Source organism: Calypte anna, chromosome 21 (assembly GCF_003957555.1).
Source record: "Calypte anna isolate BGI_N300 chromosome 21, bCalAnn1_v1.p, whole genome shotgun sequence".
Taxonomy (NCBI): domain Eukaryota; kingdom Metazoa; phylum Chordata; class Aves; order Apodiformes; family Trochilidae; genus Calypte; species Calypte anna.
In genome coordinates, this window is record NC_044266.1 from 3,054,098 (window position 1) to 3,078,992 (window position 24,895).

The 24,895-nt window shown below is 40.0% G+C and overlaps 1 protein-coding gene across 8 annotated transcripts in view; it reads left to right on the top strand.

Annotated features, from left to right (window-relative positions):
• The first annotated feature begins 2,313 nt into the window (after nucleotides 1–2,313).
• The window catches only part of CTNNBIP1 (catenin beta interacting protein 1), a 28,769-nt gene continuing 6,187 nt past the window's right edge, over nucleotides 2,314–24,895 (top strand). For 2 of the 8 annotated variants that reach the window (XR_003988476.1, XM_030463776.1), the window contains exons 1-5: nucleotides 2,314–2,503; nucleotides 6,210–6,289; nucleotides 16,543–16,632; nucleotides 18,843–18,964; nucleotides 19,449–19,539. Coding sequence is in view for 6 of the 8 variants with exons in the window: in XM_030463776.1 (XP_030319636.1) it covers nucleotides 18,869–18,964; nucleotides 19,449–19,539 (187 nt within the window). In the remaining 2 variants the exon portion in view is untranslated. Of the gene's footprint in view, nucleotides 2,504–2,660; nucleotides 2,748–3,727; nucleotides 3,796–6,209; nucleotides 6,290–8,902; nucleotides 8,943–16,542; nucleotides 16,633–17,264; nucleotides 17,331–18,842; nucleotides 18,965–19,448; nucleotides 19,540–24,895 lie in introns of those variants that run through there. The other 6 variants (XM_030463777.1, XM_030463780.1, XM_030463781.1 and 3 more) reach the window with 6 other exon arrangements.

Below are 24,895 nucleotides of genomic sequence, written 5' to 3' on the forward strand. Positions count from 1 at the left end.
AAAGGGCAGTGTGTACAGCTGCTGTGGAAGCCCTTAACGAGAGGGAGATGCCAACAAATATAGAGGGGCTGGGAGGGTGGAAGCAGCTGCACTATGAAGGAATCCTAATTGAATTTCAGAGCTGATTAAGAAAGAAATATCCTCTCAATTCACTCTGTCCTCCTCTGATCTCAAATTCTAAGTCAAGCAGGGATTTGGAGGAGACTCCATGAAGTTTTGGCTTACTGGAATGTTCAGCAGCCTCATTAAACAGAAGAGATGAGAAGGTATTGAAAGGAAAAATCCATTTAATCTGTTATATTTTTATAAAATAATATCCAATCTTTATACAATACTTATAAAAATGTTAGAAAGACTTAATCTTTAGGTAATAACTTCCTAACATTCCCCTGCTGATAATGATAAGCTCTATTATTCCTGTTTTGTGGTTGGAGCAAGCAGTGTGGCAATTGGTAAGATAATAGATGTGATCAAGTGTAACTGCACTTGTATCTTCTGTTTCCTTTGTGAAGGTCTCTGCATCCCTGTGAGACATGAGCTGTATTCTACTAATTTTTTTGTGGAGCTAGAAGTGGAGAGGTTTCCTGAGCATCCTTCATGTCTTATGATGATGAAAGTGACTGCTGTAGTGGCAAGATGTCACCTTGCTTGAGAGCTAAACATCTTGGTAAGCTTGGTGGTAACAAACTGAGGTGAGAAGCTGATATAAACTTAGTGTTTTTAAAAAAAAATATAGAGGAAGGAAGCCTTATAGTATTTCTCTCTGCTAAAAAACCCTTTCTAAATAAATTCAGGATGTTAAATCAATGGTACACGAGGCTGCTTTACACTGTTGTGTAGTCAGCCAGCTAAATTAGGAGAGCTAGACAATAAGTCATAAAACGGTGTTTTGCCCATGATGTTATCACTAAGAAAATTCATAGTACTGCAAAGATGCAAATGATGGCTTAATTATATGCTCCTACCAGCATAAAATGCTTTTAGATCTTTCCCTCAGACTCATGTACTCTGCTAATTAACAGTAATCCAACTGGAGGATCCCAGAGCAATGCTTCTGCATATTTTTTCCCAGCTTATGCTGGAGCTTTTATGTTCTTTTCTTAAATAATTAATAATCATTACTGCCTGCTGTGCTGTGGGTCTGTGCTAGTGATCTCAGATCCCAGCATATTTGCACCATTCCTGTTCCTGTCAGCAGCTTGGTTTTGCTCTTTGCACAGGCTTTCATGTTAAGACCCTCATTAGCTGGCAGTGGGGTGTGGATTTCAGTGCCATCGGGCTTTGATGTCATTAAGTAGCAAGCTGTTAAAGGAAGTGCCACCTATTTCATTACTGTAACTATCTTGATGCAATTAAGTTAAATACCGAGCAGAAAACGGATGCATTTGGTGAAATAACACTTTGTACACAAAGCATTTTTTATCTTCAGCAGTTTTAGAGTTGCCTTGCTGACCACACCAGTGCTGTAGATGAGCAGTGTTATTGTAAAGACTTAAACCAAAAAATGCAGATCAGGAATGGAGCAAGGGTGATGAGTCTGTGATGGCTTCTGTCTCTTTTTTACAAGTAATTTGTCTCTGAGGTCACTGTGAGTTTTCTCTGTCTGGGGAGGAAGGATGAATGACCACAGGGATGGTCCCTTTGGCTGGAGGTGCTCTGATGGCATTTTCTCGACTTGCTGAATTAGCTGGAATTCAACTGCACTGAATTTTGCAGTGTCTGTAACCTTCTTAGCGTGATATTACTGAGAAAGCGGATATTACTGAGAACCTCTTTTAACTCGAGGGTGATTTATCAACCGCGGTGCCACCGGAGAGGCTCTGCTCCCGCTGTGCTCCTCACCGGGACAGCTTCAGGGACACCTCGAGCCCACGGGGATGCTCGCACATCTCATCCCAGACTGATACAGAGAACATTTCTTAAGGTAAGCGTCTGGCTCCTCCCAGGACTTTGCCTGCCCCCTCTGCTGCCATCACCTATCGCTATGGAGAAGCTCTGTCGCTGAGGGGAAGCGCAGCCTGTAGCCGAGGGGGAGGCAGCCCATCAGTTCCCTGCTCTCCCTCCTCCTCGGGGGTCTCGCAGGAAGGGCCGGGACAGCGGGGCCATCGGCCCCAGCCCGGGGGTGTCCCTCAGACCCCGGGGGTGTCCCTCAGACCCCGGGGGTGTCCCTCAGACCCCGCCTTTTCCTCCAGACCCCGCCTCTCTCTTCTCCGCCCCTTCCAGCCCGGTCCCGCCCGGTTCCGCCCCTTCCTCCGCGGCGGGCGGGTGGTGCCTGCGGCGCCGCCGCTACCCTGGGCGCCGGGACGCGGCGGGTCCCTCCCCCGGAGCCGCCCAGGCACCTCCTCCCTCCCGCCTTGGGCCGCCGCGGTGAGTCACGACGGAGGAGGCGGCCGCGGCTCCGTTCCACTCCGCACGGCTCCGCTCCGCTCCACCCGCCCGCGTCCCGGCTGCCGCCGCCGCCCGATCCGCAGAACCGCCGGGGCCGGCCCGGCCCCGCACGCAGGTGAGCGCCGCTGCCCTTTGTGCGCCGAACCCGGCCCTGAACAAAGGCTCCGGGCCGGGGCGCCTCTCCGGGGCCTCGGCGCCTCCGCTCCGCCGGAACACGAGCCCCCTCCCCGGCCCGACTCGGAGCTCTGCTCGGGGCCGCGGCCCTTGACCCCCCGCCCTCCCATCCCCGGGGCCCGGCGGCGGAGGCAGCGTCGGCCGAGGGGCTGTGGGTGCCGGCAGGCCGTGGCCCCGCGGCACAGGTACGGGAGGTGCCTTTTTTAATTTTCTGGCATCATCTCTTACGTCATGTGGCACCCTGTTTGACGGCGGCGGGGTCCCACCCCAGCGATGGTGGCTGCATTTTTGTGGCAGGTGAAGTCATGCCCAGGGAAAAGCTGCTGAAGGTGCGCCGGGGGCCGTCGGGAGGGCAGGTGTCACGTCCGCAGGAGATAAAACACCAAACCTGGACTCCCCGGGCTCAGGGCAGCCCCTGTTTGTGGCACAGACACGTGTGGGATGCTGCTCCGGGGCTTGGTCCTCGGCGGGAGATGCCGGTAGCTCACGTGGGAAAAGTGCTTCTCAGCCACTCTTTAGTAAAGGGCTTCCCTGGGAGGTAATGTCTACCCTGACTAAAAGATGCCTTTGTAAAAACATCTGGAGCAGCACTCTTACTTTCAGCTTAGTGGATGGTATCTGTTGGCACAGGGTAGTTCTGGATCTGTTGGAAAGCTACGTGGGAAAGGAACAGCATCATTTTCCCAATCAGAATACATTAGTGCTCCAGACAGCAGATGAGAGATGATGATAGTTTCTGCTTAACATCCAGATGTGCTTCTTCAGGGTACATTTGACTTGGAGACTTGCATTTGCTTTTTCCTCAAGAAGAGGATATTTTGCTCTGCTGTATATCATCTTTTATTTGACCATTCCTCATCTTGGCACATAGAACAAAATAAGCTTTGATGCTCTGTGAGATGAGAGCACGACATTCTGCAGATGTGGTAGTTCAAAAAAAAAAAACAACCCCAAACCACAACCCACCAAACTCCAAAAGATAACAGGAACTGGGGGCAAGCTAGGTATGCTTGTTCAACCTTCTGAGCCAGGTTGGCTCCATATGATGACAGAAATGCCTACTGGGGAGTTTAATTACAGAATTTTGTAGTTACAAAATCAAAATTTTATCTGTAGTTTTTCCTGGCTGCTGAACTTGCAAGCTGTCAACTTCTTCTGCTCTCAGTATTTTTGCAGATCCTTTGTGATGTGAAAGAGCCTGCTGAAGGAGAAACACTATGAAAACAGTGAAAAGTGAGGCTAAATGATGTTCTTAAGGGGGTTTATTTTGAAAGTTTGAGTAGTCAAGGTGAGGGGCATACAGAAAGCTATGTATTAATACTATTTTTAAATGCAAGTGTGTTTTCTTACCAATCTAAAAGCTACTGTTTGCCTTGACAAATGGATTCAGCTGGAAAACAGTGGCAGGTGTACTTCAGAGGCAGTGGAGTTTCTTCCTTTTGCCGTTACCTGGAAAAGCATCATCTCTGATTGTACCTCTGGCATTTTGGCAGAAATCAGCAGCTTCTTCAGTATGATTTAGAACTGCTGAGAAATGGTTTTGGGTGCTCTCTGAGTTGTGTGGGGCAGTGTGCTGGAAGGACACCCAGAGCACTGAACAAATGCCAGAGCAAAGGCTGCTGTGAACCAGTTAACTGATAATTGGTTGGCTGAAGTTTTGTGGCTTGCCCAAAGCTGCTTCATTTTAACCATTGCTAAGGAAGTTATAGAAAGTCATATAGGACATAAAAGTGCTTTCAGGATTCTTTTTGACATCCAAGTGGGAAGACATTGAAATCTTCAGCAGGAAAATCATCCCATAGCCTGAAAGGAGTCATTGTAATGAATCCATATCAGATGTACCACAGTTGTGGTTTGCTGGGATGCCTGGTTGTGTGTTGGAGCCCTCAGCTCTCCACAAGCCATGGCAGTATGAGGGGAGAGAAGGCCCTTTGCTCGTGATAGGAATTGAAGCTTCTGTCTGTTTTAACAAGAATTGGCTAATTTGTTTCACTAGGTATCTATCATAATAATCTTAATTTTAGGACTGCAAAGAAAGCAAGTTGTGAATCCTGATTCTATGGGAAATCTGTAGTTATCCATATTTCTGCTTTTTCCATCCTCTGCCATTCCCCCCTTCCCCCATCTAGGGGTTTAGAGTACTTAACTTTGCATGAGGAAAGACATTTGGTTTTTATAACAAACCCAAAAGTGAACTGAAACAAAACCTGAAGTTCAGAAGTGCAAACATAAGACTGTGGTATACATCTATTGCTAAAAAGTAAACAACTGCTGTTAAAGGTTGATGCTTTGCTTAGGAAACAGCTTCAGTGAAATTGATCTATTTATATTAGTCTAATATGAGGGGGTTTTTTCCTCTTCAGAGTGTTTGTCATCTATAACCAACATAAGCATTTATGATTTTTAGTAAATATTTCAATTTGTAAATTTGGTGTTGACTACAAAGCATCCTCTCAGAGCATCTGACCTAGTTTTAAGCATCAAAAATGCACCTAAGTACTGTGCATACAGAGAGGCAATAGGCTTGTTGAACACTTCAGTAGAGTTTTTCTCCAAAAAGAGGGATTGAGTATCTTCAGAAATATTTCTGTACGTGTGGATGCAAATCTGTATTTCTTTTTGCTGCAAGCTGTCACCAGATTGGATTTCCTTCTGAAGTGCACCAAGGACAGTAGCAGCTGTTACAGCTGTACCACACCAGTGTGTACAGAATGCAGAAGGGAATTCAACCTGATGTCAGTGGTTTTAATTGGAAAAATTAAATCCTAATCCTAATCAATATGCCAAATGTTGATATTCTGGGAGTTGGCATAAGTGTTATAGCTGGAACATGGTTTTAATTCAGTTTTCAGATAGTAAGTGACTTTTTCTGCTATTTCTAAATATATTAATAGCCATGTTGGTAAAGCTTGCTGATCATGTTCTTTATTTAAACTATCAGTGAGTTACTTCTGGAATAGTATGTTGAGATATTCAGCCAAAAAGCAAACCTTGATTTGTAACAAGGAAGATGTAAAAAACCATAATGTTTATTAGCTTTAGTTAAGCCCTCTTTAAAAATAACCACTGAGTTCTGTATGTTTTTCCAGTGCACTAACTGAAATCCTTCATATATTTTAAGATTGCAAGCATACATATGAAAGTATTATTAAACATTTTTATTGTCTATGTGGAACTCTATAATCAGAAACCATGCATAGTTCATATGCCTTTAAAAAAATCTATCACCCTCTATCTCTATATTGGAGATTAATTATTTGATTGATTGATTTTTTTTTGTTTGTTTTCTTCAGTTTGAGTTCCAATTTGCTAGAAAAGTAATAAACCCATTAATCTGATTTCAATAAAGGGATTTAATGGATACAAGGAGGTGAGGAATAGTCCCACAATATTTGTTTTGATGTTGATGTGTACACCAAAGGTGTAAATGATTCAAATGAAACATTTTGCCACCATCCTAGGAAATGGTGGTGGTCTAATGCTTCTAAGTACATGGGAGAAATGCTAGGTAAACAGGTTTTTAAAGCACTGAAAGCTTTTTCCCTACAAATGTAATTTCATTTAGGAAGCCCCACACTTTTACTGTTCTTGAGGCTGTTGGATCTTTGAGACTGGATGAGACTTAACAATTCTTTTTCCCTTTAAAGAGCTGTGGCCTGTTCCTGAGCTTCGACTGACACAGGAGAGCAGACAGACCAGGATGAACAAAACCACAGAGTGCTAATAGGTGAGGAGAAACCAGAGATGAGAAAAATAACCAAAAAAAATTAGTTGGTAATTGAATAAGGAGGACATTCTTCTGACTCTGGGGTTTATTTCAGACTTGATGTTGGGGAAGGGTTATGTAACAAAAGGTCAAAAAAAATGAGGGAAGTTAATTTCTTGTTTCTGCTCACAGCTGGTGACTTGACAGAAGGGTACAGTGCTTCTGTATGGTTTGAGTGTCAGCTTGAATTTAAGAGGTGTATTCATGTTTTTTTGCTTTTCAAGAAGTATTTCCAAGGTTCTACAGAAGATAAAACCCACCAAGCCTATTTTTCTTTTAAAAAAGTAATATAGTTATGTATATTAATTATTATTGCTATTTTAAAAGCAAACAATCCCCATAGCCTAGAACTCTAATCTGGAGATAAACTGCCATGAAAAAACCCTAAAAATTTCAGCTTCTTGCACTACTGGATTTCTGTGATTGACTGAATTATCCCTGATGGCAGAATAGAAATGGAGTCATTTCACTGACCTCATGATGTTCTGTTTTATTTCCTGCAAATACACAGAAGAATTTTTATTTATTTTTCAAAGAAGTCCCTTTATTCTGTGTTATGAGGGTACCTAATAAATATGAGCACAACATAAGTCATCAACTCTGTTTATGACCATGACCAACCTCTGAAACTTTCTGACTCAGTTTATCCTTCCATAAATTTAGTTGACTGCTTCACAAGAATGTTAAGATGCTTGATTAAAGTGTAATTGTTTTGCCTCTGAACTCATCCAGGTCCTGATTCAATGCAGTGAGGAGCTTTTAATTAATTTCATTGAGCTTTAAATAAGTATACATGTCCTCACACCCATGTACACTTAAAGGAAATGTGACCTAAATTTTTGCAGCAGAGTTTTTGTGGAGCAGCAGCATAAATACTGAAACAGTTGAAAGTAAACTACTCATGGGAGGTTTTCTGTAGAAATGAGAAGGGGGTAGTGCAGCTGCACTGATTTCTGGTGCCTGTTTTGCCATATTAATGGAATTTTAATAGAGTTTCCTAACTTGGAGTGTGCTGGATCCTATGTGGAAAACTGAAAATTTCATTGTGTGCTGGCAGCTTGTGCAGCTGCTGAGGGGAGGCAATATCAGACTTCAAGATAAACACAGTAACTGAATGTTTATGCAAAAATGATCACTAATAACATAATTATATTAACTTTGAGAGTTGGTGCCAAATGGAGAAAAATAGGAGCATTCACATTTCCTTACGTGCTTTTTTCAGGAATGTCCCTAGATGCCAAATAATACTCACTGGTTTATGTGGAATTCATGAAAGGTTTTGCTTCACTTCAGAGATCAGAACCATCAGGATTTTTAAACAGAAATTTTATCACTGAAAATTGATTTTACAGCTCTGGAGGGCTCTGCACAATTAACTTTTCACAATTTACATTAAAAAAAATGCTTGCAACAGTTTTCTTAACTTTTCACTGCCATGATTCTTAGTTCACTAGCCCTTACAAAGGGTATTTTAAACTTTAAATAAAATTCTGTATGTGTAGTAGTTTGTGTGTGCTAATACAGTTCTGGCACCTTGTTTTTAGTATAATCATGCTTAGTATATTCATATTTAGTATATTCATGTTCTTGGTAGCTGCAGTTTTGGATATAACTGCTGTAACCTCCTTCCTTTTGTAAAGGCATTAATATAAAGATGTAGTGTAATTGTACCAGTGGTTTGGGAAGTGCAGGAATCTGTCTCCACCTTCAGCAATTCTCTTTCCCCTTTCTGCCTTAAATTTGTGGTGCTTGGATGCAGTTCTGCTCATGGAAACTGAAGTCCTCTGGAATCTTTCAGGGCTTTTAACTTGTGGAAGGATCAGCCTTTTCTTGAGGGTCTTTGGACTAACAGCTTTGGTATAATTCAGAGTCTGGTTAATTGAAATGTACAGTGTTGCATTTATTTTATGCCCCCCATGGGAGCAGTTGCCATATATTGTGTAAGTGCAGTGAATTTGATGTATTTAGGAGATCTTGAAGCAATCAGCTTTAAGTATCTGACATTTTTGGCCTTGATCTCTAAATAAATCAAACCTGCCATGCAATTCCATGTACAATTTTCCATGCAGTTAAGTCTGATTGCCTTTAACATTTTTACATTCTCAGTTTTGTCTGTGATTCTTCCAGTTTTCATTGTTGTGTGAAATTAATCAGTCCCAGCACTGATTTGGGCTTGATATAACCCTGAAAAATCCCTGCTTAAAAATCCCTGTAGTTTGTTTCTCTCCAGCCTGTGTGTGTGTGTTTGTACAGTGGTGTTAAAGGAGATTTCTGCTGTGAAACCAATGACCTCATACAGGTTTATTCCACAGTTCAGGGCTAATATAATTAAGGTAACATTCAAAATTGTGGCTAGGGAGGAAGGAAACTGCATCCCTTTTCCTGAGAATGAGGAAGTCTCTTGAAGGGAAGATATCCTTCCTTGTAATCCCAATTGACCAGAAGCTATAGAAAGCAAAATGTCTCTGGTAAAATTGGTGTCTCAGTAGGAATTTGTTTTAAACTTGTGAACGTTCAAAGTCCTCTCTTAAAATTGACAAGGATTTTTTTTTTCCTTCCTCCTCTCTCCATCAGATATCTTTGCAGCATGGTCTTGTTTGGTGACCTAAAGAAGGTAACAAAAATCCTTTTTTTCTGCTTTTTGTTTTTAGTAAGTCCTTCAGAGAAGAGAGGAGCTGGAATATTTTTGCACAAATGATTAGAAGAGCTATTTAGATCAGTTTATGAAACACTACTAAGGAAAGTCCTCAAGGAGCATTATCCTATGAAGGTCCTTGGAGCAAGGGTCTCTTGTATCTATTCACTGAGGAGGTAAAGGTTTGGTGTTGTAGTTAGTGCAAAAAAGATACTCAGGGGGTAATTCATATTAGGCAAATAACCATTAATTCTTAGTCCAGTTTTCATCAAGAGCTGAGAATGTATAAAATACCTCTTCAGAATGTTTTAAAAAACTTAACCATACATTAATTCAAAACTGAAACCACTTTGTTTTTTTTTTTTATTATTTTTTTTTTATATGGAGCATCCCTTGGGAAAGCAGCACAGAAGACTTTCTTTTTGGGTTTTCCTTCTAAAAAGAGGAAAGCTAAGTAGTTGTCACAAAGGGCATATTTATCACTTTTTTTTTTTACTGCAGATTTTATTGAAGTATAACCAGAACACTAGGTCATGTTGTTATCCAGTAGTTAGGCAATTTAGTTAGTCAGGATGTATTAATCTAAGAGTCTCTGGTCCTGACATGATACCTTGAGATAGTATTGCAAAATATGAAAAGCAAAGTAGTCACCAACCTAATAACAGCTCATGTTTTAATTGCTTTTAAAAAGACCTACTTAGCCATAATCTCTACTGTAAAAGATCTGTAGGCACTTTCAGTGTAAAATGTATATGATCTGGCATTAATGATGTCCAGATGTCAGTATAAATTACAGGGCAGCATAGGTCATGTTTTAAATTGAAAGTTATCCCTGATGTGCCAGGCAGCTGTAGGAAGATGCTGTGTTGATGAGTACCAAAGAAATGCCTATAAATGTAATGGTGCTTCAGCAAGAGGAATAGTGAAATCCTGGCAGTAGGCATTACTCATGGTGTCTGCCATTTCAGGTTAAATATAAAGATGCAGTGTGCTTAAACTGCTGAGATTTGGTCACTAGACCACAGGCAGTTCAGCTCCAAATAAGGTACTTCTGACTTTTAGGGGTTTTTACTGCAGGTTTGTAAGTGGAAATTAAATGTTAATGTTGTTTTAACTGCTTACAGATACTTACTGGAATTTTGCCTGTTCTGTAATTGAAGGACAGGAAACAGCCCAAAACACTGCCTTTTAGACTAGAAAATACTAAAAAACAAAACCAAAAGAAAACATTTAAGTTTTTGGTTTGGTTTTTTTTTTTTAGTGCTGTATCTATATTCTGTAGTGCTGTATTCTGTAATTGGTTATGGTTATTGGTAGTGTCAGTTGCCTTTTTCTTCAAGTTGACTGATACATCAAATTTTTGCACCAGGCATAGTTGAATTTCAGAAATTGGGATACAGACACATTATTGATAAAAATATTTGGTTGGAGACATACCAAATACTGAAGTGTTTCTTTACTGGCACTGGTGTTTAACCCTGAGTGTGTGCTTGTTCATGCATATTCCTGTTTCCTGTTCCATTTCAAGCTACTTGAGAGTTACTAAAGAAGGCAGAAAAAATATCCTACACCTTGGGCATGTTCTTGCATCAATTTTGCCATTGTTGAGTAGCCATGGTAGGCTGGTTTTAGGTACATTTTGAAGACTGAACCCATTTCCTGCTTCTGCAGTCTAATTCTTGATCAGTGTTCATGCTTCATGGGTGTGGGGCATTTATGTCTCATGGGGTCAGTTCTTATTTAGTCTGAGTTTGGTTTCTGTAATATGAATTTCATTCTTCAATAAACTCCAGTTTTAGTGTTAATGACCAGAAGTCTTCAGAGGATTGTGAGCCCAGCACTACAACCATTTGCAGAGCTGCTTTGAACATGTGATTTGGTCAGAAAGCTGATTGACATTACAAGAAAACCAAATTAATGGGTTTGATCTTTTGTTGTGCTTCTTTGTGTATTGGCCCTGGTTCAGTTTGTGCAAGAGACATGCTGCAAGAGGCTCTGTCATTGGGGTCAGTAATTATTAGTCCAAAAATATGATACTTTGTAGGTGGGGATGCTGGATGGGTGCCTATTTGTATGCTGTGTGTAGCACACCTCCCATATAAAATAGAAAATACTTGTTGATTCTTTTAAGCTGTTGATAAAATTGTTTTCCTGTTACTGCTACTCAGTTTTTTTCACTGAAGTTAAACTCAAACTATGAAAATAAAGCTCATGTCTTCAAAACAAGAAAAGGCATCTCAAGGTTATGTTTATGTGCTGGAAATGCCTTTTTCTGTTTCTGAAAAGATACAAAGAACTCCATAGAAAGGACAGTCACACGATTTTGGTTTGCTGATGGATGTGTAACCCTTCTTTACAGCACTATTTCTTTTGTGTGGGATACCTGGTAGTTACAATTTGTTGGCTATCTCTCATTAGTGCCTTAATTTCCTGTCTAGAATATTTGTTGCTTTGTTATAAAGAGGGGAAGAGGTGTAAGAGGCTCTGTGAAGGATGCTGATGCTTGGCACAAGCAGCACTCATCAGTCCAGCTGTTGAGGACAGTCTTGAGTAAAGTATTGTAAGGTTTTTTTTTAGAATTGTTTCTTTGTTGTTTTTAGAGTTGTTTCTTTGGGATAGAATTTGTGTATGAAATTACTGGAGTGAAGGGCTGTCACTTTGCAAAACATCTTTGACATTCTTCTTTGAAGTGTGGATACCTTTGTGAAATAGAAGTCTTTTTTTTTTTTAAGGTGTTATTGTTACTACATTTTATTTCAGATGCTTTGAGTTGAGTGACATGAACTACCTGAAAACCTCTGCTGCCTCTTTTAACTGTGTGAGATGTGATAGATCTGGCTTCTCTTTGAGAGAATGCTGCTGTGGTACAGGAAAAAAAAAATAACCTAGTTTGTGTGCTCAAAGGTCAGGAAGTAAGCATTAATTTCATAAAAATGGTGATTATCACAGTGGGATTTGGTTTTTTACAGTTAGCTTATGCATTGATGTAAAAACTGTTTTAATGTATTGAGAAGCTTTTTTCAGTGTAGGTCATTCCTGCTTTTGAAGACCTTTTTGAAGCTCTGAAAGGTGATACAGCACTAAAAAAAAAACCAAACCAAAACCTTAAATGTTTTCTTTTGGTTTTGTTTTTTAGTATTTTCATGTCTAAAAGGCAGTGTTTTGGGCTGTTTCCTGTCCTTCTTCAAGAAGGACTGTACCACTTTGTTTAAATTGAAAATCTAACATTCAGGAGATGTTACAACCTAGCACTGGATTTATAGCTGTAAATTGACCACAATCTGACATTGGGGTTGAGATTCTAAAGCCATCTAAAAGATAATAGTAAACATAAATGTGAAGACAAAAAAAAATAAGAATAGTATTTCAACTCTTAGTGTTCACCTATAAATAGGTAGCTGTTATGAATTCTTCCTTGTCTCCCCCTGGAGATGGGAATTAATCCAGTCTCCAGCTGCCTTTGACTCAAGGTCATGTGTCAGGCTGAATTAAAGGAAAATTTGTAGCAGGATTTTGCAGACTCTGGTTCCTGACTTCAGCTTTCAGGCTCCAGCCTGGAAGGTTTTTAGGGCTCCAACTGTTCTCTGTGAAGTATCATTTGAAAATTAACAAGGCTTAAAGGTGCAGCATCCCCTTGCAGTTCCAGGCTTCCCAGGGTGACCATGTTTTCACCACTGAAGTGCTCAATGGTGTCACTGTGGAGGCTAATAGCTTAACCTTGGATAATGATAGCATTGAGTTAAAGGGACCTCTTCATGCTGGCTGCTAACTCAATTTGTGTAGTGCAAAGGAAACCTGCAGTGGTTGGTTTTATTCACCAGTAACTCCTTATCTGAACTTTTATAATCCTATCCCATTAATTGAGGGGTTTAGCTGCCTTGAATAAAACCAGTCAGAGTCAAGGGAAATAAAAAAACCACCCAAAAAATGTGTAGCTGAACTAACTCCTGTTGGATTTCTTTTGGCTGCAACTGAAAATGATACAAGATATTAAAGCTGTAGTCAGCTGTGCCTTGATTTTAAAGAGCTTGCCAGATGGCCTCTGTAAGTACCCCAAATTATTAAGACTGAATATGTAATATAATACTCACATTTACTGATAGCTCACTGTCTTTATCTGTTTTTTTTTCTTCTTAATTCAGGCTGTATAAATTCCTCAGTTTCAGTTTGCTGTTTCCTGTATGAGTAACATGTAGATGTTAGGAATTTCAGCATTACAGAGGGCTACAGTGCTGGGGGAACATGTAGCCTGAAGGAACCAAAGCTCATGTTGCTTCCTCTTCACATTAAATAAGTGTGTCTTTAAAAATAAATGGGATGCTTAAGTAGTTTACCTTCTGCAAAATTTACACACGTGCCAATTTTTAGGGTGTTTTTTAATTTTTCTGTTGATGTGTGAATTTTTTGTCATTGATATTTTTTTAAAGGAATGATGGGAGAGAACTCAGAATAGTTTAGAAGTTCTGCATTGTGAACCCACCTGTGGCCTTGCCCTGGACAGAAGCCCTACCAGGTTTTGAATTTCTATGATTGTATGTGGAAGTGAGGGAAATAATAGTTAGGAGTCCTTAATTTTCAGTTTCTTAGTTTTGAAGTCCTCTTCTACTTTTGTGTCAAAGCAATTCTTGCTGGCTAGGTTGAGTTTCCTCAGGAGCTGTTTCCATCTGCTCATAAACCAGACAAATCTGGCTCTAACACCACGTCCAGTTTACTCATCTCTAACTTTAGTGCCACTTCCATCTCTGTTGTTTTGCATGAAGTGATTTTTGCTCTTGCTTTTTCAAGGGGACAGGATTCTCCATATTCTATCACTTGCCAAAGGGATGGATTTGTAGGCAGACAAACAGAGATCAGGATGGAGATGTCAGGACTGCTCAGCTCTGCCCACTCCACATGTTGGGCATTCCTGGGCTCCTCCCCCAGCCCTGCTGCAGGCAGGATGGGGAATGGGATGCTGAAGAACAGGACAGGTTTTCCATTTGTTTACTGCTCAGCCTCTTCTGCTGCTTGGGAAAGGGAAGGGAATGTTTTTAAACCTAAATTTATTGCTTTGGCAAAGCTGGTCTGGAAGTTCAGGCTGTAATATATAGATCTTTCTCATTTATTATTCTGTCTTGTGAATCATATTAAAAATAAATGAGAAGTAAATTTCACTCCCTGTGCCTGCCAAACAAGAGAAAATAGGTGACCCAATTATGTCCATTTGTAGGGTGTTGGATGCAGCAGGACAAGCTTGTAGGATTTGGTACTTTAACGTGGCTCAGTGAAGAATGTAATAATTTCCAACTAAAACTAAAGCTTTTGAAGTTCACAGGTTGATCATTTTTGTGAGAAAGGAAAGAATGGCATTGGAGAGTAGAACCATGCTGAACTGCAAAGTAAATATGGTACTGGGAGCCCAACCTTCCCTGTTGGCTTTGCACGTCTGCCTCACCCTTACCTGGAGACCCAGTGCCAGAGGTGATCCAGCAGATCTTCATCAGCCTTTGGCATCTCTTCCTTTAATGCTGGTCATTCAGGATATGGCTACCAGAAATTCAGCTGAGACCCCAGTATTTCTTCACAAGGAGCAGTAAATATCAGTGAGCTGGGCTGCTCGCTCCAGTTCAGATCTGTCAGTGCTGTGGGGATTCCTTCAGTCTGCTACACAGCAGTTCTTGTTTTTCTGCCTCCTTGTCTGGCTCTCTGTCCTGACAATCCAGATTGAAACCTTATCTTTCAGGGAATGTTTCTCATTTTCTGGCAAGAATAGGCACATTAATGCTGTGTTTTAATTATAATCAGGTGGATTCATTAGTGCTATTGATACAAGTTTGTTTATGATGGATGGGATATGCAAAAATTTGTTTTTATCTTTGCTGATCAGCTGAGAGTCACTGCCAGCATCCTGCAGCTGGCATGTTGCATCCTGGTGTTGGTTCAGTTTCCTTAAGCTGTTGTAATTCAGTGATGTCCATGTTTCTTCTCCATGAGCTTACATTTTAGTTTAAAAGCTCATTTAACCAAGCAGTGTTTGGGGAAGCAGCATGGTCTCTAACTGAACCTAAAGCTAAGACTTCAGCCTTTATCCATCTCCTGTATGGTTGTCTCTGAACTCAGAAACATCACTTCACTTCTTTTAAGTTTTTCTCTATGTTAAAAAAATACTCTGTGTACCAATCTCTGACTCAAAACCAGAGGTAGTAGAATTATTTAGGAGAGGAGGATAAGGATGGAGGGAAAATTTAGCCTTTGTGTTTAGAAGATGTTTAATTTCATTTCCGTGGTAAAGGACCTTGCATGGTTTTATCTGTTCTTAAACCCTGGGAGTTTAAACCTATTAGGACACAAAGAATTTTTAAAGTTTGAGTCCTGCAGCATTAATAAACTAAATGAAGCAGTCACCACTTGTTTAGACAGAGGGACAAAAAATTGGAAGTGAGCACAAGCAAAATAAACAATGTTCTGACTTTGCAGGAATAGAAGGTGGATAGAGGTGAGCGAGGAGGCAGAATTCAGAGCTGGTAATTACAGCTGAGGCTAAGAATTCCCTGACCTGAAAATGCTTCAGGGATGGATCATTGTGCAGCACACGAGGTCTGTTGGGACTCAGGATCATGAGCAGAACTTGTGCTGCTGGTGACTCAGCTGTCCCTCAGCTGGCTCACTAAACTCTTTCTCATATTTTGCACTTCTTCCTTCCCTCCCCAGAACACACAGTTGCAAAATAGTTTTAGATCTTAATTCTTGGTGTTGTTTAGAGATGAACATGGAGATGTCCAGTTGAAAATGTTGGAAATCTGAGCTGCTGTTTAGGTTAGAGAGAAACAGGGTGGCAGGAGAACCTGGAGGTGCCTTTGGGCTTATCACCAACCCTTCCAGTCTCAATCTCTTCTCATCCTTTTATGAAAAAGTAGTGACACCTGATTTATTTGATTGATTCCAGTAATTCATGGAATTCCAGTAATGTGCCCTGTGCTTTAGCAGAGGAGTAGTCAATATGTCATGAGTCTAAAAAAAAAAAAAGCCTGTAACTGTTAGCTGTTGGTGACCAAGGAGTGAGGTTGGTCTGAAACATTCTGCACACAGCATTTTCCATCCCATCTTCCAAGTGCCAGTCTTTGTAATTGCTATATCAGATAACATATGCATAGTTAAAAACAATAATTTTGGTCAAAATCAGGATGCTTTACATTTCTCCCTACTTTTCCTCAAATCTTTGGTAAGCTATGCCTATTTATGTTCTTTGCTGGAAGAAATGACATGTCATGATGTTCCTTAGTTTGTCCAGGGAGCTGGGTTTTGTGCTGAAAGCTTCTCAAAGAATGCAAAGCTTGAATGCATTCCATTCTCAAGTGATTGGGAATGGCATTGGTATGGTCAGAGTGTAAATCTTGCAGATGAGGAATAGCTTGACCATTAAAAAACTCATTCTTTAAAAATAAAAAGGGTCTACAAACACCAGCCAAGCCTATAATGTTATGAATTTTGGCTGGACCATGTTCTAAAGCAGACTGTGACCCAAAGCATGTTGAATCAGGGGTCTTTCTGATTTCAGCTTTGTGTCTTTCTGTAATGCTTTGCTCATTTGTTTTCACAGGGCAGTTTCCTCAGACATTTTTCCCAGCTACGATCATTAAGCAGGCCTGGAGCAGAGGGTGATCTGATCTTCTGTGGTTTTTAGAAGCAGGTATGTTGGCAGGGAAATCTCTGATGGGTTTTTTTGGTTGGGGATGGGGAGATGACAACCTTATCTGTATGCCAGAAAGAATTGTAGGGTTAGGGGAATTCTGCTTAAGCAACATTTCATTCTGTATAGGATATTAATGTAGCTTCCTGAGGAAGAAAAGTTGATAAGTACTTTGATAAGATTTTTCAGTTTTTCACTTGTAAAGATGCATTGTGCTGTCTTTTGGGCACAGACAAGCCTTGTAAGGGTTTGTGGAAATTTACTGATCTCATAATATATGCTGAGAAGTGTTGTCATCCTAAAGCATGTCTTATAAAAGCTTTATGTAACAGGAACTGAGATTTGTTGAAGTTTTTCATGCTGGGTCTCAGTACTGTCTTAAGACTTTAGTCTTTGTACTTTGATGTCAAGTAGGAAAAGCTGTGGTGGCTGGGGCTGCCACTCAGAATAATTGTACAGTAAATGAAGAGCAGAATGTTGTTGCTCTGTAGTCATAATTTAACCTCTTTACACATATATTTTGATGGTTTTTAAACCATCTTGAGTGCCTTGTCCTTCATGTTGCTTACTGACCTTGTGAAGCATTGACTGAGTGGGCAGGCTTTAGTATTTTTACCCTTCCCATTTAACAGGTAGCTCTGATAAACCCATCTTGGCTGAAGTTTACTTCAGAAGAACCAGGTTTGGAGGGGAATTCCCAACACCACACCCTTTTTTAAAGTTTGAAAAACTAATAAACAACTGGAAGGCTATCTAAACCAGTGAATAATGAGATGTACAGACTACAAATCTCCTGCTATCCCTGCTGTGTAGAGGAATGTAATACCTGTGCAGAGGAATGCTGAATTGTGGTCTCCCTGGTGGCATGGGGGAAGCTGAGGCATTTTCTTGATGCTTGTGTATGGTGCCACCTATTGATAGACATCCTATATAATTTGTTCCATTTATGGAATGATAGATGTGTTACCACATTTCAGTTTTTTGCTCTTGTGCTGCTTCTTTTCTAAACAGATGTTTTTGGTTACCAGCACAGCACCTTCCCTCTTCAAGTAACAAATTTTTTTTAAAAGTAGTATGTGTTAGTATAATATTAAGAATCAGTCACAACCTTTCAGACTTGATTCATATCTTGATAAATGTTTATTTTTCTATCAGTTCCTAAACATGCAGAACAATGGCTCTTGCTCACTGTCTTATTTTGGTCATTACTATTAACAGCATTTAGTAAATTGCACTGTGGAGTAAATGCTCAGTAACATCCAATCTACTTCTTTGAGTTGACACTGCACAAAAAGATGGGATTGTTGTATTCCTGCTTCAGAAAGCAGTTTGTTGATTATAGAGCAAAAATATAATCACTTTGCAAATTTACAAGCTGGAAGTTTCCAAGCAGAACCATCTGTAGCAGATCACTAGAAGGCAAATCTTCCCTCTGGAAGCTTATTCCAGTAGCAGTGGGGATGTGACTTTCTCCAGTTTTTACTACTGTTATCTTCATGCTGAGTAATGTGGGTGGTAAAGCCAATCCCAGCAGCTGCTACTTGGGTTTGCATTACTTGTGACTCACTGAGGAGGCCTATGTGTAATTGTAAACTGTTTCCACACCCAGATTATTTTCTCTTAAAAGTAATAATGAAAATAAAGTAAGGAAAATGTTGCATGGAAAACTGTGCTTGAACCTGCTGTGATACAGTCTTCACCAAGCACTTCTAGAAAAGTGCTGTATTTATATGATATAAAAAGGAGAAAAGAGAGGAAAAAGATTTGAGAGTTAAAGTTTAATGCAGTTTTTTTTTTAGCTATTGCAAGCTTGGTGGCTGTGTTCTGCATCCTGTTTTCATACTGGTTGTGCTTCTTTATTGAAAAAACCCCAAACTGTGGACTCTTCTGTCAAGGTGATTCTTTCATCTCCTTGTTACAATTCTCCTTTTCTGCTGATGCATTAATGTAACAACAGATAATGAGCTGCTAGGGATGGGAACATCAGCCTCTTCAGATGTTTCAGTTGCAAATTTTAAGGCCCAATTTTAACTGTTCAGACTTTGAAGGAGTTTTCTATGGAAGCACAGGATTCCTTAACTCTCCCAGACTATTAAGTGATCTGCCAACTGGTGAAAAATAGGTAGTTTGGAAATTAAACTTTTCCTATTACCCTATGACACCTCATTACTTACTTTAGTTTGTCTTTTTTTTCTAATCTTAATCTTCAGGACATCCAGGAGCTGGCAGGAGGGGAATGAACCGTGAGGGCGTCCCCGGAAAGAGTCCGGAGGAGATGTACATTCAGCAGAAAGTGAGAGTCCTACTCATGCTGAGGAAAATGGGATCAAATGTAAGATACATTGTCATATTCCATATTTAGTGGCTTTCCCTACATAATTGTGTAGTAACTGGGACCTTACTGAGATGGGCATGTGATGGGCATGTGATGGTCTGGTTTTATCACCAGGCTGTTTTTAGCTGTCATTGATTTAACTTGGTTAAACTTCATTGATTTTTCCTTAAATATTATTAGACTTGTGATGCCTGAAAATAAATCTGAACAGCTGATCATTTCTCTATATACAGTTTTCATATTTCATGGAAAACCAACATAATAAAGCAACTGTTCTAAGCCAACTTTGAATCTCTCCACAATTGCCTGATGTCCCCGTTTGCTGCCACGTCCTTGCTGATGGTATCATTTGCACAAGTAACAGATTGAACTGTGCAGAGTAGAACAGAGGCAACTGGGATGTTCTGTGCTAGGCAGGCAGAGATCTCCTCAGTCTTTCTGTATTTTCCTTTTTGCTGACTGACTCTTTGTGTATTTCCAGCTGACTGCTAGTGAAGAGGAGTTCTTACGCACGTATGCAGGTGTAGTGAATAGCCAGCTTAGCCAGCTCCCTCAACACTCAATTGATCAGGGTGAGTAATGGATTTGTTTGCCTTGTGTTTGTTTCATTTGTGAGACTGTCTAGGAAAACAGCAAATTTCATTCCTGTATTTCTGTGCTCATGTGCCACCTACTTAAATCTTGCACCCTGAAACATGCAAGTCATTGCCTGCTGTTGTATCACTGAGTCAGTCTTGCAAGTACCTAAGAATTTTAGGAGTAAAAGCATTGTTAGACATCTGACTCTCCATGCTAACTCATAATATTGATGTCTAAAGTCCCATAAACTGAACACATATATGTTGCTTCCAGTTCTGTACAATGTATTAAATAGATATAAATTTAAACCTGACTGATTTTTGCAAGAGGTGAAGTTAAATTCAGGTCTGCATAGGTCCCTCTAGTTCTGGGTGTCTCTTGCTCTAACCCTCTGCACAAGACAACTTTCATCTACATTTATATATATATCTATTTAAACTGGATATCTGTGCTTGTAACAAAAGTGGGGGTGGCAAAACTTTCTATTTGTGCTTCAAACTGGGAGTCTAATACCAGAATAAAATGTAACAGGTACAGATTTCTAAGGTACAAAAGCTATTTGTTAAGCATAAAATAATTTAGTTACTTTTACTCTAGCTGCTTAAAAACACTTTTCTCACAAAATAAAATGGAATCATCTAACAACATCTTTTTGTTTTTCACATTTTCATAAATGGGGAAGTGCAATGTTGCTATTTTAGCAGTAAAAGGGAAAGTTTAGCAATAGGAAGAATTTGTTTCCCACCACATTTCTACAATTTGCACAGTATTATTAATTCCTGGACAGGGCTGGTAGACATGAAATAAGTTAAAAAATCTGCTTTGATTTGTTTAGAGTTCCATTAAGGGGATGAAGTACGTGCTGCTTTTGTGAATTATTTGCAGAAGTCCTGGTAAACAATTGTGTGGTGCTAATCTGAATCTACTAATCTCTTCTGAGCCTGAATGTTTCCTTCTGAATTTAATTTTTTTTTTTTTGCTTCCGTTTGGAGGCCCCGTGCCAGATCACATTCATAATGTAGGGTTTGGTATTGAAGGGAAATTGCAAGACTTGGATGCCAGAAAGAACTGAGCTGAGCAGAAGTTGAACATAGATCTAAGACATTTAGAAAACCATCAGCAACACAACCTGCACAAACTTGCTGTTTGTGTGTTCATTCCTCACATAGCTGAGGGACTGAGATATACCTGTATGTTTTGGCTCAGAATTCTTAAACTTTTCTGCCCATCTAAAGTGAAAATTTGCTGGTTTCTTGTCAAAACCAGAGGTGGCCATATTCAGTTAAAGACTTTCTTAGCTGCAGTTGGCATTTTTCAGCATTATCTCTAAAGTAGTTACATTCCTCACAGTGAAGTAAATGCTGAATTACCTTCACTTTGGCAAAGAAGAGATGATAAGAACAGAAATCCAGCTGAGGACACAGGGACACAGACATTTTGTACAGCTGTGCTTCTGCACAACTTTCTAACTGGAAATTTTCTGCCCAACTTACTTGTCTAAACCACCTGCTTTTGTTATCTGTAAATTTTTTTTTTTCACTTTGCAGAGGGATTTGGAAATTCCAAAAACTTAGTTTTGATGTAACTTAAGTGTAATTAAAACAGAGACCAACAGATCTGCTTCTAGACTCACTAATCATGCAGTAGGAAATGTAAGAGATTCATGCACTGTTCAGAAAGTTGTCTTTGTCCCATATTTGAACAGATACTGACTTACCTCTCTGCTATCACTTAAAGTCCTTGAAGATTCTTAAAACTTGGTCCATAGGGAAGTGTAGTCCTCCCTGTTGATACTTGCTTTTATCTAATCTTAGGCACTGCTCTCTTTCCTGGGAGGTTTGACCCCACAATCTACCTTCAGTTTTCCCATATTTTAGTTGGGCTGGTGGTCTGAGCACTGATGGTTTTCTTGCTGGGGGAAAAAAAGAACAAAGAAAGAAAAGAGTTAAATATTTAGAGAAGTGGGCGAGGTTGTTGGTTCTTCTCATCCTCAGATGTGCCACCTCTCCAGATCTAGTGAGTAGCATGAAGAATAAAATGAGGAAACCCAGCCAAGTGCTTTTTCCTTTGGAGAAGAATGAGGCTGTAGGATGCTGCATCAACATAAGGAATTATGTTTTATTGCTTGGCACTTTGGTTTCCTTAGAGATCTCTGCAGGTTTCTAACAGGCAGTTGTGATAAAGCTGCTCAGGAGCAGCAGTCAATGCCTTTAGGTATAAACAGGGTCAGTGATCAGAGGATTGGAAACAGAATCCAAATGGTGTAGGTGTCCAGGGTACCATTGGAAGGGAGATTCCATCCCCACTAGATGGCATTGTCTTGCTCTGAAAATCCTGTCCCTGGTCCACACACTGTAGTGCTTGGATGTTCTGTGTTCTCCAAGATTGCTTATAAGAATTTTCTTCCCTACTTTTCTTCTTTTTCCATTGAATCTCCTCTGGAGGATTTTTTTTTCCAACTTGTATGCACAACAACTTAAAGGTATATTATTCAAGTAGTAACTTACAAAGAGTTAGTGGTTTTCACAATCTTCCATTAAAAGGACAGCTTGCCCTCAGCCTAACTTGTTCCAGACCTATCTTTAGAGTCATTTTCCTCCAGCATGCACACAAAAGGCAAAGCTGACTTCATGCCCTCATTTTATTCCAAAAAAGGGGATGACACTCTTGGCCATAGCACTCTAAAAGCTTTGTTACAGGCCTGCAGATTTTTTGTGTGTTACTTAAAAATGGTGAGGCCTGACTCCACAATTACACAAAGGTCATTTTGCTTCCTTTTTTTTCATTCTTTTTATTTTTTTTTTTAAGTGGATGGTCTAGAATTTTGTGTTTCACAGCCTCTATTACATTTTCCATGCTTTTCTTTCTTGTGCATCCATGGAATAATGTCTTAGATCAGCTGGCTGGTAGCCTCATAACAGTCCTACCTAAGGTAATTGCTGAGGTTATCACTGCTCCCTCCTCTGGTTTCAGATCAAGGCCTATGAAGTTCTTTGTTGAGTCTATTTGTTTGACCACAGGGAGTCACTGCAACCTCTGTGCCCAATATACACCTGCAGCAATGTGACAGTGCAGGGAAAAGCACACACTTGTCCCTGCTGAATTCAGGTGCTTGTGCAATAAACCTTCAGTGAGCCACTAACAATGTCCCTGACATTTGGAGCTCTCCCATGATAATTTGCTTGCTATCTTTGGATTCAGCAGTAGAAGTTAATTGCAAGTTTTGATCAAGAAGCATCTTAGAACACAGTAGCTCTGTAATTTTTAGGGAAACCTGAAGACTCCCCTCCAGTTTGTGCTTATTTTATAGGAAGAGGAGAAATTAAACTCTTCATCTTTTTATTTCCCATCGTGCTTGCAAAAGCAATTCATCAATTCAGACATAAAAAATCCTGTGGTTTAGGTTTGTTTGTGGATCTCCTTTTCCATCTGAGATGTACATTTGGAGTTCTTTCATTTGTGCAGGACCTACATTGTGTATTATTGAAGTGAATCCTGTTTTCCTGTTAGGAAACTCAAAGTTCTTCTCAAAGTTCTTCTAATTCCAGTGCTGAGATCTTGGTGTAAATCAGGTGATGGTTACATACATGAAAGGCTCTCTAATGGAATTCACATGTCTGGATTCTGTTAACTGCTTGATATTTTAGGTTTGTTTTTTTTTTTTAATGCTTCAGCATGTTCACCCATCCTTCAGCTGATCCAAACAGTCATGTTGCATCCATGACAGTTGTGAGACTTATCTAATATATTAAAAATAGTTCACTGTCCATTGGGAACTACTAGCAGAGGGGATGAGTCTCAGTAACCCAGGAAAACCTGAACAGCTATAAAACTCTGGGCTGAAGTATTTAGTAGTTAAATTTAATATTAATTAAGAGAGCAAAACATTAATATAATCACTCATTAAATAATATATAGTCACTCATTAATATAATCACATCAAAACATTAATATAATCACTTTTTTTAGTAACCATTTTACGTTTGGATCATTGCTGCAGTGTTGTTACTGTAAAATATAAATATAGGGGCATTTTTCTTTACTCAGGGAGCTTTTTAGCTGACATCTGTGGGGTTTTTGTTGTGTTGTGGCTTCAAGAATAACTGAGGGAACCCAAAGGCATCTCTGTTTAACCAGTGTATGTGTGAGGGAGTGGATGTAATCATGAGCTGGTTTAGATATGAACATATTTGCTGTCTTCCCTGCATTGCAGCAAGAACTAGCACAGCTCAGGCTCATTAGGTTTCTTGAGATGATGAAATTAAGATTTCCCCACATATTTTTAATAGCAACAAAAGGCCTCTCAGGAAGTTAGGTGCATCTCCTGCCTAAAAACCCTCTTTCCCTGTTCCATTTCTATAAGGTAGGCTAGCTCTTGGCTCTCTTAAGTAGCTGCAAATCTGTAAATGGAGGCTGTGCAGCTAGCAAGCATGATATGTGAATTATACTAAGACCTTGGTGATTACTGCTCTGTTGTTCCTATAGCAACAGGAATGTCATGCTGGTTCTGGGAGGAAGCTGGTCCCTTGGGGAGGACAAAGCTGAAAAGCAGACATATCTCAGCTGGTTTAGATGGATTCTGGGCATGGGAAGACATTGAAAAGGAACCCAGGTTGTGTGTGGAGTCAGGAGGGGCCCCATGCTCCTGAAATACCAGACAGTGGTGGGGAAATGGAGCTCTTCTCAGTGTAGTTTTATTCTGTTGAACACAATGCTTTTATCCTGCTGCTCCTCCCAGCAGTGCATGGTGTATTTTTAGAATGTCAGAGTAGGATGCTAATACTGGGGATTTCAGAGAAGAGTTCATGGTTAGGAGGTAGCTGCTGAAAAGTGATGGAAGAGATATGTGTATACAAAGATCTTGAGGGAAGTACAGATTTTTTTTAATTAAGCAGCCTTCAGAAATTCATGACAGCCTTAACCTTCTGATCTCTAGAGGCTTTTTGGGTTTAATTAATTTTGCAAGTGACTTCAAACAAATCAGGTGTATTTATCTTCATCATTCAAAGAACTCTGGGAAACAGCAGCCCTCAGATGTGTCAGTTGGCATCTTCCTCACTATTAAGGTAGTGTGGTTTTAATCCAACTTTTACCCTTGGTGTCAGACAGTAGCTGAGTGTTTGCTGTGAAAACATTAGTGAAATTACTGAAATTTCACTATTCTGAATATTGAAATTATTGAAAAATTAGTGAAATTTTCTGAACCTTAGATCAACCTCTCAGCAGTTGTGTGTGCTGAGCTCAGTGTCTTTCTACAGTCCTTACTGCTGTGCAGTCAAGCATTTGACCTTCAGATCATCTTGGCTTGTTAAGCCTGGAGTCCAAGTGGTGTAAAAAAACTACTAAATT